Below are 16,450 nucleotides of genomic sequence, written 5' to 3'. Positions count from 1 at the left end.
TCAAGCCAAATGTGCTCAGACCTCTCCCTGAGGGGGCATTTCTCTCAATAGGAGAAAAGAAAGGCAGGAGCGCTAGAGTGACCCTGGTGTAATTCTGATTTCTCTGGAACCCTGGGGTCTAGATTATGAAGTCCCTTGGATGGATGCACTCTTTGCTTGCCAGAAGGAAGGAAGGTATCTTTTGTGCAGATTAAGATTCTCCCAGGAGGTCAGAAACCAGTTTAAATGGCCCTTTAAACATTCTTAGAGGAAGTCCCCTCCTTTGGACACAGGAGGGCAGTTACTGAATGCAGCTCACTAGACCAGAGTGAGACCTGGGGGCAATGTTGTGGCTCCAGCAAATGTTAGTGTTAGCTGTGCATCCTTAAGCAAGTCATTTCCTCATTTGAAATTCAGATCTTCTCACCTAAGAAAGGAGTGAGTTGAGTTACATGTCCTAAAAGGCCTTTTCCTGCTTTGGTGTCCTATTGAGGTGTAGTTGTGTGTGTGTGTGTGTGTGTGTGTGTGTGTTTTCCTGAGCCCAAGGGAGAGATAACAGTTAAATTGAGGAGATACGATTCAAAGCCAAAAATTTCCCCTAGAAATAGAACTACTTTAAGTCTTCTAACCACCTCATGTGTCACTTTTTCCTTCAGAAGTCTGCAATTGGTTTTTATCCATGAAGGGCCTGAAGCCATCTTTTGATTTCAACTTGAGAATCAACTTATTTTTGATGTTGGATGCTGAAAGAAAAATCTAATAGCTTCATCACAAAGCCATCCTTCTCTTATTCTGGCCAAGGAAATGGATCCATTTTGCCAAAGGAGATTAAATTTCCAATATATAATAGTATATATGAATGTTTATATATCTCAGTGCATTAAAAGTATCTTAAGCTTAGTATTAATTAGTCTTGAAGAGAAAAGTGTAAGCACAAGTGCAATTAATTTATTACGTTAACACCAGTTAGAGGAATGAACAGTCTCCATGCAAACAGCAGTTTTCATTAAACAAACAAGATGATTTTAAAATGAAAGGGTAACGTGAACATGGAGTAGCGGTTCTTTGATTTATTTGCATGCATGAGTACACTCCTGGGCTGGCAGCTTGAGGGACGTGACCAAGATGAGGCTCGTTGCTGGTGTGAGCTGCCACTGTTCTAAAAATGCCTTCAAGAACTTCCTTCTCTGTTGCAAGGTTGAATTGTTTAAATGGCTATCACTTCATTGATATCTAAATATACTAACATATAGAAGATTAGCAGGGAAAATGCTTCAACAGTGTGGTTAAGATTCCATATGTTAATAATTTCATTTGATAACAGCATAACACTTTAATTCACTGGAAAATCACAAATCTCACCAATAGTTACAAAAGTTGTTTCAGTTAAATTTAAATGAAGGGAGGATGGTATGTTTTAGTATAAAAAGGAAAAAGGGACTGAATTCTTTTGACAGACACAATTGGTAACAGTGTACTCTTAAAGAATCATCTTTAGGAGAAGAGTCAGGACAGGGGTAATAAATAAAAATGCAGTTATCATATTTGTGAAAATGCAGATAACCCCAAAATATTTACTTGCTTGGCTTTAGAATGCATTGTGTAATTTTGTCTAATCAGAATTTATAAACAATTTGGCTTAGCCTAATGTTAAAGTGAGTTTGCATTTTCTGAGGGTACAATGATTGGGCTGAAGGTGAACATGCTGGGTGGTGATGGAGGAAAATGTTGGTTGAAACATCACGGTTGGATTAAAAACACCAACAATTAATTAAACACACACACATACACACACAGACAAGCAAACAACTAAATAACCCCGTCACTATAGAAGAGCAGGAATTGCCCAAATGTGGGTCATTTGGGTCAATCCCAAACCATTTGTATAGACTCTGCTTCAAAATGAATCAGGAAGAAATGAAGACAACTATGCACAATTACCACAGGTGTGTGATTATACAAACAGACTTAGGCAGCCCTGGGATGTGCTGTTTAGCAACATGCAGGGAAGACTATCAACAGTTCTATGACCACAGGGATACTGAAAGTTTGGAGTGGGGTGTGGGTAACTGAGACTCTGAAGTTGAATCTTTCTGATTATAACCCAGGACAAGGATTCCTTTTTTGCCCTGATGTAGATGGACTGCACTGAGAAGAGTTCAGGGATCACTGGTCCATAGACTAAGGATGAAAAAGTGGGAGTGTTTCTCCATAATAAGCCACAGTGGATGGGGTCCAAACAAATCATTCAATATCTCTTCTCCATTCTCATCACTTGTATAGTTGAAAAGCACTTTTACAAACTATGACCTCAGTGGGCTTGCCCAACAGTCCTGTAAGGCAGGCAGAGAAAATATTTTCATCATCCTTGTTTCGTTGAACAAAACTGAGATGCAGAGACAGTAAACATCTAGGTCACATGAGTTAGGACTTGAACCCAGGTCTTTGGATTCCAAGTAGAGCTCGTCTTTGCAAGAAAGGGTGTGTTCTAGAAAAGTGGCCCAGGCCTTAGCAAAATAGCCACACAGATTACGTTCATTGCCAGTGGCAAACTCGACCCCTTTCTCTGTCCCCTTACTCACTGACACTAGAGCTGCTGACATCCTTCACGTTAAGGTTTCAGGAACTGGATGTGTTCCTCATTTCAGGATTGTCTGTCTTCACCCAAAAGAATGATGAGTTTTCAAGCATCAGTGGAAAAGAAAATTTTTTGGTTCTTTCCTTTGAAATTACACCATTATAGATAACCAATGACCTGGTTATGAGAAAAATTCTTTTCTGGCAGCCAGAATCCTAGAGAATGTTCTAGGGAGGTCATAAGATCTGGGTGGGAAAGCTCAGTGTGATGGCGTGAATTGTCTTCCCATGAGGCTGTAAACCCCACCCTCTAATTCACCCTTTTATCTCCATTGTGCTGCATTCTGTAGGCTTTGACTTTCCTGCACTGGCCAGATATAAAATGAGGGAAGATGAAGAATGAGTCTAGATAACCATCTGTGGCCTCTGTTTGACCACCTAAATATCTGGATATAGCTTAATGACTCCAATGGCTTCTGGCATTTCATTTTGCTATTTAAATATTTTTGCACAGTAGGTAATCAGTAAATGTCAGCTCCTGTTGCCCTTATCTAATCTCGCTGGTGTGGTTGTGCACACAGTAGGTGTTGAGCAGCTATCAGTAAATGTCAGCTGCTGTGGTTTGTGTCTAGTTGCATCACATTTTATGACTCCAGAAGCATCCAGCTCCTTGAGAGCAGTGAGGTGTGAACACAGTTGTCCTTTCCCCAAGCAGTCTGTGAACTTGGTTATTGGTGAATTGTGCTCTAAGTACTGGCTTTTGGGTTTTCAATTACGAAACACCAGTGGGTCACTTCAGCCTGATACAATCCACCTCTTCCGTGGCCAGCAGGCCGCTGGTTTTGAGGTCATGGTCAGCGCTGGACTTGCTCCCGCCATGGGAGGGCCGCCAGTGGAGCAGCAGCATCTTCTTGAAGTACTTCATGGTGTTGTTCTTGACGGCCACGAAGCAAACGGTGTTGATCATGCTGTTGCTCATGGCGATGCACTCGACGACATAAAAGGCTGTGAGGTAGTGCTTCTCCTTCACGAATACAGTGGGGAAGAAGTCGCGCACGATGGTGAAGCCGTAGAAAGGCGCCCAGCACAGCACGTAGGCCGTGAGGATGCACATGAGCACCAGCACCGTCTTCCGGCGGCACCGCAGCCGCTTCCGGATCTGTTCCGTCTGGAAACCAGGGACTGCCTTGAACCAGAGCTCCCGGGAGATCCTGGCGTAGCACAGGGTCATGGTGACCACCGGGCCCAGGAACTCGATGCCGAAGATGAAGAGGAAGTAGGATTTATAGTAGAGCTGCTGGTCCACTGGCCAGATCTGGCCGCAGAAGATCTTTTCCTGGCGTTTGACAATAAAGAGGACGGTTTCCGTTGTGAAGTAGGCTGATGGGATGGCGATGAGAATGGATACGATCCAGACCAAAGCGATCAGGAAGGAGGCTGTTTGATAATTCATCCGTGGTTTCAAGGGGTGAACGATAGCGAGATATCTGGTGGGGGAGGGAAGCTATCAGTAATAATGATGTGTGCTTGTAATCATTATTGGTTTTTAACTAACCCAAACACCCACAGTAGCAGACAAAATGGCACAATGACTCCCCACGTACCTAATTTTCCAGCATCAACGTGCTTCATCTTATTTTAGCAACATCATTTGGCATTTGGAGGAGAGGAGTGATTTAGTGTAAACAGCACAGGATTTGGGTCAAACAGACAGAATAAATCTTGGCTGGAGTGAATCACTCAGTCTCTCTGAGATTCATTTCCTCAGGTGCAACATGAAATAAAATGACACCTACCTTGCAGGGCTGCTGTGAATATTAAATATTATAATGTTTGTGAAATGCTTGGCATGTACTAGGTGTGGCATGTACATGTGGCCTATCATGATTATAAGCCCTATTGATACCACCTTGGCTTTCCAGCTTGCCATTCTGCCTAAGAACATAATTCTTTCAAAACCCTTCAATCCAAATATCTTCTAGTGTAGAGGTGAAAGAAGAGCTGTGGACTAGGAATTTTTCTCTCCTCCCCTCAGATGTCATCCTGCATTACAGAGCAGGAGTGGACTAAGGGTAGAATCTGAGGAATCTAGTGAGGTGTAAATGACTTGCCCAAGCTCACTTGGTGCAGGGAACAGAATCCAGGCTCCTGATACAAAACTTTTACACCCAACTCCCTGGGCTGTCTCAAGCTCAGATGAGAAGGTGTGTAAAGTTGCCTTGACACCATAAAGCAGCACACAGCATAAAACTTTTATCCTGCTCTTTCCAATGAGCAACGCTGCCTGGGAAAGAGGTTGGAGCCCTTTGTGGGAAATGAGCTCATTTGTGTAGGTTGAATACCTTCTTTCCAGAAAAACCTAACAACACCTATTTAGGTAATTTAGTGCCCTGGAATCATTCCTGTGCATTTTATGGAGTGAGAGGGAGAAGTGGTGGAGGAAGGTGGAGGAAGAGGTGGTGGAGGAAGGTGGAGGAAGAAAAGAGGCATGAAGGGTAGGGAAGAAACAATACAACCTTGGAAATGAATATGTACCCCTTACCTGGAGCTTGAGTCAGGTTATGACCAAGAGCAGGAAGCCACCCATAGAAATTCTATCCAATTTACCCTTCTATTGTAACAAGACCCTTTGGTCACCTTTCCAAGTTTCTGACTTGACCAAGAAGGCCTTCTGCCATGTTATTTCTATCTGTCCCTGACAATATGTCTGTCATAAGATTGTTTTATTGGCTCTTGCCTTCCCCTTGCCCACTGGCAGCTCTGACTCTATAGACTTCAATTAGGAGATCTCATGGCAGCCTGGCTCTCCCCAGCTTGCAGCTTTCTGAAGACATGAGATAAAGTTGCATCCCATCCCAACCAGTGGCTACACCCTAGCTGTATATATTAATAAGCAGTGCTTACTGGAGTTCTTCACCCATCCATGGGACCCAGCTTTTCCAAGTTAACCTGCGTGACTTGCCTGGGTAGCGCAAGGCTCACAGGGCTGGAGATTGGGACAAATGGGCTAGCCAATCTTTCACTGGGGCAGGGACATCTCACAATCACTGTCTCTCTGTGATACTGAGTGTATCAGCTTCCTGTTGCTGCTGTAACAAATTACCACAAACTCAGTGGCTTAAACAACACAAATTAATTATCTTACAGTTTTGGAGGTCAGAAGTCTGACATGTGTCTCACTGGGCTAAAATCAAGTTGTTGGTAGGACTGTGTTCCTTTCTGGAGGCTCTGAGGGGAAAATCTCATTTGTTTCTTGTCTAGGGCTGCCTGCATTCCTTGGTTTAGGGCCCCCTTTCATGTTCAAAGCCACCAGTAACCAGTCAAGCCCTTCCCACAACACATCACTGACACTGACTTTTCTGCCTCCTTCTTGCACATCTAAGGACCACTGGGCCCACCTGGATAATCCAGTCTCATGTCCTTATTTTATGATCAGCTAATTAGCAACCTTAATTCCATCTGCTATCTTAATTCCCCTTAGGCATAACGTATTCTGGGGATTAGGATGTGGATATCTTGGGGGTGTCATTATTCTGCCTATCATACTGAGTCCAAAGTCCTTAGATAATGCAGAACTAATTCAAGACTTAATAACTCTCTCAGTCTGGTTCTTGCATGAAAAGTATCTCAGTAACCAATGTCAAAGAGAACTTCCACAGCCCTGCTTAATCTGTTGTCAACTCCTAAATTCTAATTCCTTATCCTATAGGATGCTCCAAAATTCAGAGTTGTCATCAGCTAAATAATAAAATAAAGAACATTGGCCTAGGCATTATTCAGAAGCCCTGGATTTCAGCTGTGCATCTAAATTCTTGAATAAATTACTTATGCTCCTGGGACTTAGTTTCTTCATCTGTGAAAGGGAGATAAAAATAACTTTACAGACAATCTTGTAGGCTTTTTGAAAGATTCTATTTGAGAAGGTAAATGTACATAAAGCATGGTGGAAGCTATAATACTTTGTTTAAACCCATCTTTTCGCATGACTCATTCATTGGCAAGAGGGATATCTGCAAAGTCTTTGTTGCCATCTATCTGCTTGGATGTGTGTTTCTTGAGGTCAACACTCTTTTTCTGGGTTCTCTATGACTTCAAATATCATCCCTTCTAGGCCCTCTGCACATGAACCTTGCTCTTCTGCTGCTACCTGTGTCAGGGTTTGCAGGTTTATCTAATTCTGAGTAAGCTGTGGTCCCCATGCCTACAGATACAAGCCCATTATTTAATTAGTGTCATCTCAGCAAAAGTGAGAGTTTGGACATCATTCATCTTTCTTATCATTTTGCCTTATTTTTCAGTTGGTTTGAAACTGAGTGAGAAAGAGGGGTGCTATTTATTTATTAGGGTCCTGGATTGTAAGGGCTGAAATTCCATATGCTGCTTTGACATCTACAGGGCCCCAAAAGCCTAGCTGTGAGTTCCTCTGTTTTCACCAGATATATCCCTCCACCCAGTGAGAAACGCTCTTGTCCTGCTAGTTCCTCTATCAGTGGGAATAGCTGCACCCCCAATCCTCAACCTAATGGGTTTCACCTCCCTGCCAGTTGGCAAAATCATCCAAACAAGTCAATCACATCCTCCCATGGGAGCCAAGGGTCACCTCAGCCTCTTGTCACTATAGACCCTGCTGCTCACATCCCCTGCTGGTTCATTCTATTCCCAAGCACAGCTCCCACGTGACCCTGCCTGGTGTGCAGTGTCCTCCTCCCCTGGGCTGGCAGTATATGAGACCAGCCAAGTGCTTTCACCCTCATTGTTCTAGTTTGAGGTGTTGTGGGTTCAGTTATCTACTACTATTGGTGCTGGAGAGTCCTGCATTCATCAACGGGGTGAATAGGAGGTGGTCAGAATAGCACACTTGAATTGCAATGCCTTCCTCATGAAGCGTTCCCAGACTGCATCACTAACATAATCATCTGTCTTTCTCTGAGTTACTCTTCACTTATCACTAGATTATTCTAGTTTTTGTGTGGAAGAAAAGCTCCCTGAGGTCAAAGACTGTGTCTTCTACTACTTTATGTTTCCATACGTATAGGTTGGGCACAAAGTAGAACCCAGCAACCTGTAGATCTACCAGGTTGTAGCAGATGCTGTTGGTGCCCCTCTATTATCCCTTTGCTTTTATCACTTCACTGTATGCCTGTCCACTGCCACCTGCTAAAACCTGCATTTCTTTGTTGGAAGGCCTTCTCTGGCTTCCAGATTCCTCTTGGTAACTTGCACAGAATTTCCAGAGTGGCCCTCACAAATGACTTATGAGGGTTGGTGTATAAATATCCTAGTTCCCTCCCACCCTCTCACTCCTGGGAGAACTCTGAGGTGTGATCTACACCAGCTCCAAGAGTTCTGTGGCAGGAATAAGCATCAGCTGTGCACAGTGGAAACTTGTTCAATAACACAGCTTGTATTGACTGCCTTCCCTTGACTGCCTCATTTCCTATCTCCCTACAGGTGCTTACTGAGGGCTACCTGCACATGAATCCTTGTCTCAGGGTCTATTTTAGGGGTAAACCACACTAAGGCACAGGTTTGAGGCTCTGCACTAAGCACTATGGAAACATGAAGATAGGAATGGTTATTATGCTTAAAACACAATGTCCTTTGGAAAAGACCGTCTGTGTCCCCAGACACAGCATGAGATTAAAAGACAGATTGGCATCAGATTACAAAGACTCTGGGGTGCTAGACTCAGGATTTGGCATGTATTCTATAGGCATCGAAACTTTTGGAGGTTTTGTAAGGAATGAGATATATTAGAAAGACTCTTCAGTGGTGATATTCTGATGCTTAATATGGATGACTATAGATTCCAAGGGACAGTCAGGGGCTCCTGAAGGGGTGAAGAGACAAGTTAGAGGAGAATTATGATGGTCCAGCCATGACTTGCCAAGAGATGAAGCTGGAGGGACTATTGCCAGGACCTGGGGTAGGGCTGCACCTGGTGTAGGGGTGTGTGGGTGGCAGTAGAACAGGGAGAAAGGAAAAGAATGATGGTAGTATCTCCTGCTTGGGTGACTGGGAGATGGTGGAATGGCTGACAGAGCTGGAAGCTGACTGAGGCAGAGCTGGTTTGGGGTGGAAAATGAACCACTCTGTATTGTAACAGAATGGTTGCTTCCTGAGAATCTCCCATGTTACAAAAGAAAGAAGAAACAAGAAAGAAAGAAAGAAAGAAAAGAAAGAAAGAAAGAAAGAAAGAAAGAAAAAAGAAAGGAAGGAAGGAAGAAGGAAAGAAAGAAAGAAAGATAGAAAGAAAGAAAGAAAGAAAGAGTAAGAAAGAAAAACCCCACAACTACATTAGGAAGACAAAGGTTTCAATGGAACAAAGGTGATGAGAACAGTGGTAACTCACTTGAGTAAACATCAGAATCATTCAGGGTTGGGTAAAATGCAGATGCCTAGGTCCTAGCTCAGGGAATTCCCATTCAGTAGGGGCCCAGGAATCTGACTTTGTACCATTGTACCAAACATACTTTGTATCATTTCCCCTGGGGAATTTTGTGCATTTGGTTAATAGGTAAGTTTCATAAACACTGGGTTCAGAGCTTACGAGCCTCAAAGTTGTGATAACAAAATTGTTTTTTCTTGCAGGAATTAGTTATAAATAGGAAGATGCCTCTTATACCTGTATGTGTATTATATTATCATAAATGAAAAATAATCACCGGGTTGATTAAAAAGGACCACAGACCTAAATAGCACTGAGAATAAGGGAAAAACTGGAGTTGAAAGGAGATAAAAGGGAAAAAGATGATTAAAAACACATCATCAAAATGAGCATAACTCACAATGGTGGACCAAGAAGATGTGACACAAATTGCCCCCCTCAAGCAGAGCCACTGGTAGTCCAGTGCTGGCCTACAGCTATTTACATAAATAAAACATGTATCAGATTTGTCTGAAGCTGCTATTAGAAATTTTACTTTATAAATTTACAATAGATCAAGGACTTACAGAACATGTCATGCAAATATATGCAAATAAGCACATGGATGTATGCAAAAAAGAAAGGCAAGAATGTCCTTCCCTCTTTTTTGCAACTGAACCCTGTAATCTTATTTTAAAATCAGCTCTGCCACAAAGTCACCAAAAACAAGAGTACATACTGTATGATTCCATTTTTACGAAGTTAAAAAATAGGCAAAACTAAACTATGACGCTAGAAATCAGATCAGTGGTTGCCTGGGATGGGAGGAATGACTGGTAAGGGGCACAAGGAAACTTTCTAGGGATGGAAATGTTCTATATCTTTGGGTAGTGGTTACAGGAAAAACTTCGCACATGCTATCTTGACTTGAAGCTGCCTTGGCTAACCTAGTTAATGTGGCTTCTAAGTAGTAACCTGCCTAAAATGCTGCTTTTGCTTTTGTGTTTGGTGAGGTTCATGGTTATATGACATGCCTGTATCTGAAGCAGATGTGGTGTATGGGGGCATGGCCCAGAGCTGGGAGGCTCAGGAGCCTCACTCTTGTCCACATTTGGGAGAACATGAGCCACAACTGGAGAAACCAAGTCTCCTTTTGCCTCGATAGATGGGCACGCATTTGAATCTGGAGTAATGCCAACGTTTAGAGCTGAAGTGAGGAAAGAGGCAACCTGGGCCACCTCCCTGTTTACCCCTACCCAACATCCTCACCTGTCGATAGCGATGGCCAGCAGGGCATTGGTGGAGACATAGAGTGAGACGGTACGCAGGTAGTTGACAGAGGCACAGAGCACATGGCCGTGCTTCCAGGAGAGCTGGCGCACCACATAGTAGTCCATCTCGAAGGGGCAGCAGACAATGGCCACCAGGAAGTCGGAGATGGCCAGGTTAGCAATGAGCAGGTTGGTGAGGTTGCGCAGCTTCTTATAGCGGGCAAGGGCAGTGATAAAGACAAAATTGCCAATGCCACAAATCAGCATGATGCCCACAAGTGCCACCCCGATAATGATCTTGGCTGCAAAGAAGGTGTGAGTCTTGGTCATATCCTCATCCTCATCTAGAGGGAGGTCGTAATCACCATAACTGAAGTTGAAGGGGAGGGAGGAGGCATGGTCTTGGGGTATACTGAAGTTAGCTGCAAAACTAGTGTTTCCATTCTGGGCTGCCATGGTGAAGCTTGCCAGTGAGTGGTATGCAGGAGTCTCCGCGGTCTGAGTACTCTGAGCTGGGGGTCCAGACCCTCTGCTTTCATGAGGTCAGAGATCTTAGCACCCTGCCCACATCTGTGGGGAGTCAAGACGCCATCATGGATCCTGGAAGGAGACACGACCAGTTGATAAAATATAGGAGAACACCTGGTAGCATCCTCCCAGAGTTCTCCCAGGTATAGGCCAACCAGACACAGTGTCTAACCCACAGACAGAACTACCCGCGGCACAGAGGGGAGGACACATGAGTTCCGGAAATTGGGAAACCCTCTATTGGCTGTTTGGCTATCGAGAGGGACTGGGCATGGGATGGATTGGACTCCCCAGAGACACCCAAGAAGAATGTGTATCTTTGCCCTTTGTCCAGGGACCAGGACCAGTTTGACTGCCTAGTCCCCCTCCCCCCAGCAGCCCCCACAGGGGTCTTCTGTAAGTTTTTCCCAGCTGCTCAGGCAGCTGACCCAGGACTCTATGGCAGTCACAACATTGTGCCAGCTGTTGGCCAGGGACAATGAAGCCAGAGGATGGTGATACAGCAGGGTCCTTCCCCCAAAGCAGGGACTGCTCCCTCTGTCCTGGCCAGTCCACAGACTTGGAAGTCACAATTTTCACACGGACAGGCTGAGTCAACTTGGGCCAGTGATTTATGCTCTCTGAATCCCAGTTTTCCTGTAAACCAAATTCCTGTTGCCTAGCCCAGGGCCTGGCACAGAGTAGGGGCTGGATAGGAATCTGCTGAAGGAATGAATGAGGATCCTGACCAGGACTCTGCAGGTGGAGGGGCCTGTGGGTGAGAGGTAATTCTGCTGCGCTACTGGGCCGCTCTAGAAAGAAGTCCTCTGTCTGCTCCCCTTCCCTGTCTCCACTCTTTTGAGCTGTCCCTTCACCAGGCCCCCAGCTCCCCTTCCAGAATCAGCCTTGATTGGGAGGTACCACATCTTGTCACCAAAGTCTGTGTCCTCTGAAAGTGGTGGCTGCTCCAAGACCTCGCTTAACTGAAAACAGCCACCCAAGGGGCGTGGGGGAAGTGTCAGTGAGGACCCAGGAGGGCCTGAGGGCTGACCTGTCTCTTATGGCCTAAGTCCTCTACATTTTTGGTGCCTCCAGATGCCCGCGGGGGAGGAAATAAAGTCTCTGAAGTACTGAGCCCTCAGGAGATGGGGCACTATTGGGTTCGCTGTGTCTGACCGACTGGAAAAAGAACCCAGATCCAGCACCTGCGGAATGGGGTTCCCGGCCATCCAGCCATGAACCACCTTCCCCCACCTCTTAGCACACCTGGAAAGGACTCCAAGTGTGGGGGCTGTGGGATGCTGGAAGCAAGAAGTGGACCAAACTGGACAGTAGGTTTGGCCCAGCCCTCTGAGAAGAGAGGGAGAACGAAGGACAGGAACTGCTCCCGGAAGGGACAGCAGTCGCAGGGTGGCGGGGACACTCCAACCTGCGGCGCGCCTGCCTACTATATACCCGAGGGGAGGCTCAAAACCGCAGCTGGGGGCGTCCTCTTTTTGGGTCGCCTCTCCGTCTCACGCGACACCCCAACCCCCACAGACACTGCACAGCCTGAGACGGAGAAGCGGGAGTTGCGCCCTCTCGGCTTCTACGTTCGGCTGCTCTTAGGTCCCGGGACCCGCGAGGAGACAGCGGGCGCCCGGGCTAGAGCAGGTCCCCTCCCCGTTACCGCTGGATGCACTCGCTGCCCTTGACCAGCCCGCTCCAAGATCCCCGTCCTTCCTCTCCCTTATTAACCACCCGGCACGGCCGCGCGGCTCCCGGAGGCGCTGCCCCAGCAGGGGCGGAAATCGTCGGAAATTTAAGCTCGAGAAGCAAAGCCTGTGGGATCTCCGGGCGGGAAGAAAACTGGGGGTGGAGGGAGGAGACGGTGAACGGGAATTTTCCCAGAGAAAATTCCTCCCCTTTCCTGCTCACCTTCCCGAGGGTGTCCCCCGTCCACGCCCTCCCCTGCAGTTTGGCGCCCGCCCACCCACTGGCTCCCTCGGTCTGCGGCCTCACTGCCCAGTCCCAGCCTACGGTCCCCGGCCTGGTCATCTGAGGGCATCCACACCTCTAGTGCGAGCCAGCCAGGGCGCATCCCTAGGGCGGCAGCAGGCAAAGCGTCCCGAAGACCCCAGAGAAAGAAGTGGGCATCGGACCCCTCAGCCCGGGCGACGCCCCCCACCCGGCCACTGGAACCCCGGGACTGCGCGGAGCTCTGCACCTACGGGCTTCCGCGCTTCCCTGTCCACCTGGCGGTCTCGGGGACCCGCACTTGCACTGCGCAGGAGGTGTTCCTCTTTCTTCCTGGCTCAGCGCGCTTCCCAGGCGAGTCGCGGTCTCCGGGTTTCCGCTAGAGTTGGCGCTCCGCCCGCGAAGCTCTTCCCGGCTTCTGGGGCGCGGCCGAGTGCTCCCGCCCCGCGCTCGGCTCCGCCCCGGGGTCCCCGCCTGTCTCTGCGCGGAGGCGAAGGGTGGGCACTCGGCTCCTGCAACTGGTGCTCCCCGGGCGCCGGACGCATGGAGCTCTAGCCTCCTTGGCGCGGGTGGGTCCCTCTAGAGAGTTTCTGAGCCCTCCGTACCCCCGCAGTAGCCTTTTATTTTTTTTAAACATCTTTATTGGAGTATAATTGCTTTATAATGGTGTGTTAGTTTCTGCTTTATAACAAAGTGAATCAGCTATACATATACATACATGCCCATATCCCCTCCCTCTTGCGTCTCCCTCCCACCCTCCCTACCCCACCCTGTAGGTGGTCACAAAGCACCGAGCTGACCTCCCCGTGCTATGCAGCTGCTTCCCACTAGCTAGCTAATTTACATTTGGCCTTCTAGATAATGCGATTCCGAAGAACCCGGGAGGCCCTCTGCACCCCTAGGTGGCGCCCCAAGGGGGTCGCCAGTGAAGGAGCCGAGGATCCGAGGATCCTGTCTTCCAGGGAGTCCAGTGACAGCGTCCGCTCCTGCTACACAGTGACTCCTTCTGGAGGAGCCCAGGGTGCATTCCATCGTTCCGGGAGCTGGTGCTGGGGATACTCCGGCGAGTGCAGAATGGGACTTTAGGATTGTGGGGGAGGAGACCCCCGGGAGGAAGCTGGGGACCGGGGGCAGCTTACCCTGCTCAAAGCTCCGATCCCGAAGTCCTCACTAAAACCTGAGATGTCCACAACTGCCAAAGTCCTTGGTCATTCAAAGACCATCCCAGCTGGGCCTCCTCCTGTCTTTAGGGGGACGCCCGAGCCCTCCACTTTGTTTACAACAGGCTCTGATTTTAGGCAATTTCTATTGCCTCTCTGGTCCTTGGTTTCCTTACACATTGAGCAAGGGGATTAAACTCTCAGGACCTGCGAATTCTGATGACTGGTAGCTGCAAAGCACAGAGGGAAGCTCTGGCTTTACAGAATTGGAACTGGAAACTGTGGCAGGAGACTGAAGGTCTAAAGGGATTCCCTCCTGTTAAATCTCAGCCAATGATTATTGACAGCTTGGAATATGGACTCTGCTTTGTCAGCTCTTCCCATCTTTCCAGAGAGTCTGGGATTTCAGAACTTTATAAATAAAGTTGGGTTAGTTAAAACAAAACAAAAACCCTGTGTTGGCCAAAGAGAACTTATCTCAGAATGAATATAGTCCACTGGGATGCCAACTTAAAATACCTGAATAGATGATTAAGAAACCCTTTGGGTGGTGACATTATGTGATTCTTCTGCCTTTCACCTTATGTAGAACTAACCCCCCCCCCCTTCTCCTCTTTAAGTTTTTTTTTCCAGATGTATTGGATATAATTAACATATAACATTGTGTAAGTTTAAGATATACAACGTGAAGATTTGATACATGTATACATTGTGAAATGATTACCACAATAAGGTTAGTTAACACATCCATCACCTCACATAATTTTTTTTTTTGATGGTGAGACCATTTAAGATTTACTCTCTCATCAACTTTCAAGTATATAATACAGTATTGTTAACTGTAATCATCATGCTGTACATTAGATATCCAGAACTTATTCATCTTTTAAGTGCAAGTTTCAACCAACATCTCCCCATTACCTCTCCAGCCCCTGGCAACCACCATTCTACAATATTCCATTATATGTATATCTCATCTGTTCATCCATCCATGGACACTTAGGTTGTTTCCATGTTTAGGCTATTGTGAATAATGCTGCCATGAACACAGGGGTGCAGTTATCTCTTCAAGATAGTGGTTTTGTTTCCTTCTGATATATACCCAGAAGTGGGATTGCTGGATCATATGGAGTTCTACTTTTAATTTTTTGAGGAACTTTCACACCTTTTTCCATAGTGGCTGCACCAATTTACATTCCAACTGACAGTGTACAGGGTTCTCTACAACCTTGCCAACACTTGTTATCCTTTGTCTTTTTGATAATAGCCATTCTAACAGGTGTGAGGTAATAACTCATTGTGATTTTGATTTTCATTTCCCTGATGATTAGTGATATTGAGCATCTTTTCATGTACTTGTTAGCCATTTGTATGTTTTCTTTGAAAAAATGCCCTCTGTCCATTTAAAAATCAGATTATTATTATTATTGCTATTGAGTTGTATGAATTCCTTATACATTTTGGATATTAACCCCTTATCTATTAGCTGGTTTGCAAATATTCTCTCCTATCCCATAGGCTGCCTCTTCATTCTGTTGACTGTTTCTATTGCTGTGCAGAAGCTTTTTAATTTGAGGTAGTCCTGCTTGTTTATTTTTGTTTTTATTGAGTGTGCTTTTAGTGTAATACCTAAAAAATGGTCACAGAGACCAATGTCATGGTGTTTTCCTCTAGGAGTTTGAATTTCAGGCCTTACATTTAAGTCTTTAATCCATTTCAAGTTAATTTTTGTGAGTGATATATATATATATATATATATATATAGAGAGAGAGAGAGAGAGAGAGAGAGAGAGAGAGAGCCAATTTCATTCTTTTGCATGTAAATATCCAGTTTTTCCAATACCATTTATTGAAATGACTATCTTTTCCCCACTGGGTATTCTTGGCTCTATTGTCAAATATTAGTTAAGTGTATTTGTATGGGTTTATTTATGGGCTCTGCATTCTATTCCATTAGACTGTGTGTCTGTTTTTATGCTAGCACCATACTGTTTTGATTATTATAGCTTTGTAGTTTAGTTTGAAACCAGAATGTGTGATGACTCCAGCTTTGTTCTTCTTTTTCAGGATTTCTTTGGCTATTCCAGGTCTTTTGTGGTTCCATATGAATTTTAGGAATTTTTTTTTTAAAGTTCTTCTTTAGGGCTTCCCTGGTGGTGCAGTGGTTGAGAGTCCGCCTGCCGATGCAGGGGACATGGGCTTGTGCCCTGGTCTGGGAAGATCCCACATGCTGTGGAGCGGCTGGGCCTGTGAGCCATGGCTGCTGGACCTGCGCGTCCAGAGCCTGTGCTCCGCAACGGGAGAGGACACAACAGTGAGAGGCCTGCGTACCGAAAAAAAAAAAAAAAAAAGTTCTTCTTTAAATTTGTGGTAGAATTCACCAGTGAAAGCATCCTGTCCTGGGGTTTTCTTTGGTGAGAGTCTTTTGATTATGGCTTCAATCTTCTTAGTCATCATTGATCTGTTCTATTGTTCTATTGTTGTCTATTTCTTAATGATTCAGTCTTGGTAGGTTGTATGTATGTTTCTATGAATTTATCTGTTCCTTCTAGGTTATCCAATTTGTTGTCATAGTAACCTTAGGATTCTTTGTATTTCTGTGGTACCAGTTGTAATATCTCTTCTGTCATCTA

The 16,450-nt window shown here is 45.7% G+C and overlaps 1 protein-coding gene across 1 annotated transcript; it reads right to left on the bottom strand.

Annotated features, from left to right (window-relative positions):
- Window positions 1-944: 944 nt before the first annotated feature.
- Window positions 945-10,780, bottom strand: PROKR2 (prokineticin receptor 2). Its single transcript, XM_027118348.1, has 2 exons — window positions 10,193-10,780; window positions 945-4,043 (listed from the first exon to the last, which is right to left on the bottom strand). The coding sequence occupies exons 1-2, from the start codon at window positions 10,648-10,650 to the stop codon at window positions 3,347-3,349; spliced, it is 1,155 nt and encodes a 384-aa protein (XP_026974149.1). The 5' UTR covers window positions 10,651-10,780; the 3' UTR covers window positions 945-3,346.
- Between the last annotated feature and the right edge of the window lie 5,670 nt (window positions 10,781-16,450).

The sequence above is a fragment of the Aethalodelphis obliquidens genome, unplaced genomic scaffold (assembly GCF_003676395.1).
Source record: "Aethalodelphis obliquidens isolate GAN/ISIS:26980383/991018 unplaced genomic scaffold, ASM367639v1 scaffold18, whole genome shotgun sequence".
Classification (NCBI taxonomy): domain Eukaryota; kingdom Metazoa; phylum Chordata; class Mammalia; order Artiodactyla; family Delphinidae; genus Aethalodelphis; species Aethalodelphis obliquidens.
This window is presented reverse-complemented; position numbering and strand designations above follow the sequence as displayed.

Excerpts from the sequence above, each read along its gene's own strand:
- PROKR2 (XM_027118348.1), bottom strand. The coding sequence starts at position 10,650 with ATGGCAGCCCAGAATGGAAACACTAGTTTTGCAGCTAACTTCAGTATA. Across the intron at positions 4,044-10,192 it reads CTGGCCATCGCTATCGACAG|ATATCTCGCTATCGTTCACC; the intron begins GTGAGGATGTTG and ends CTCCCCCACCAG.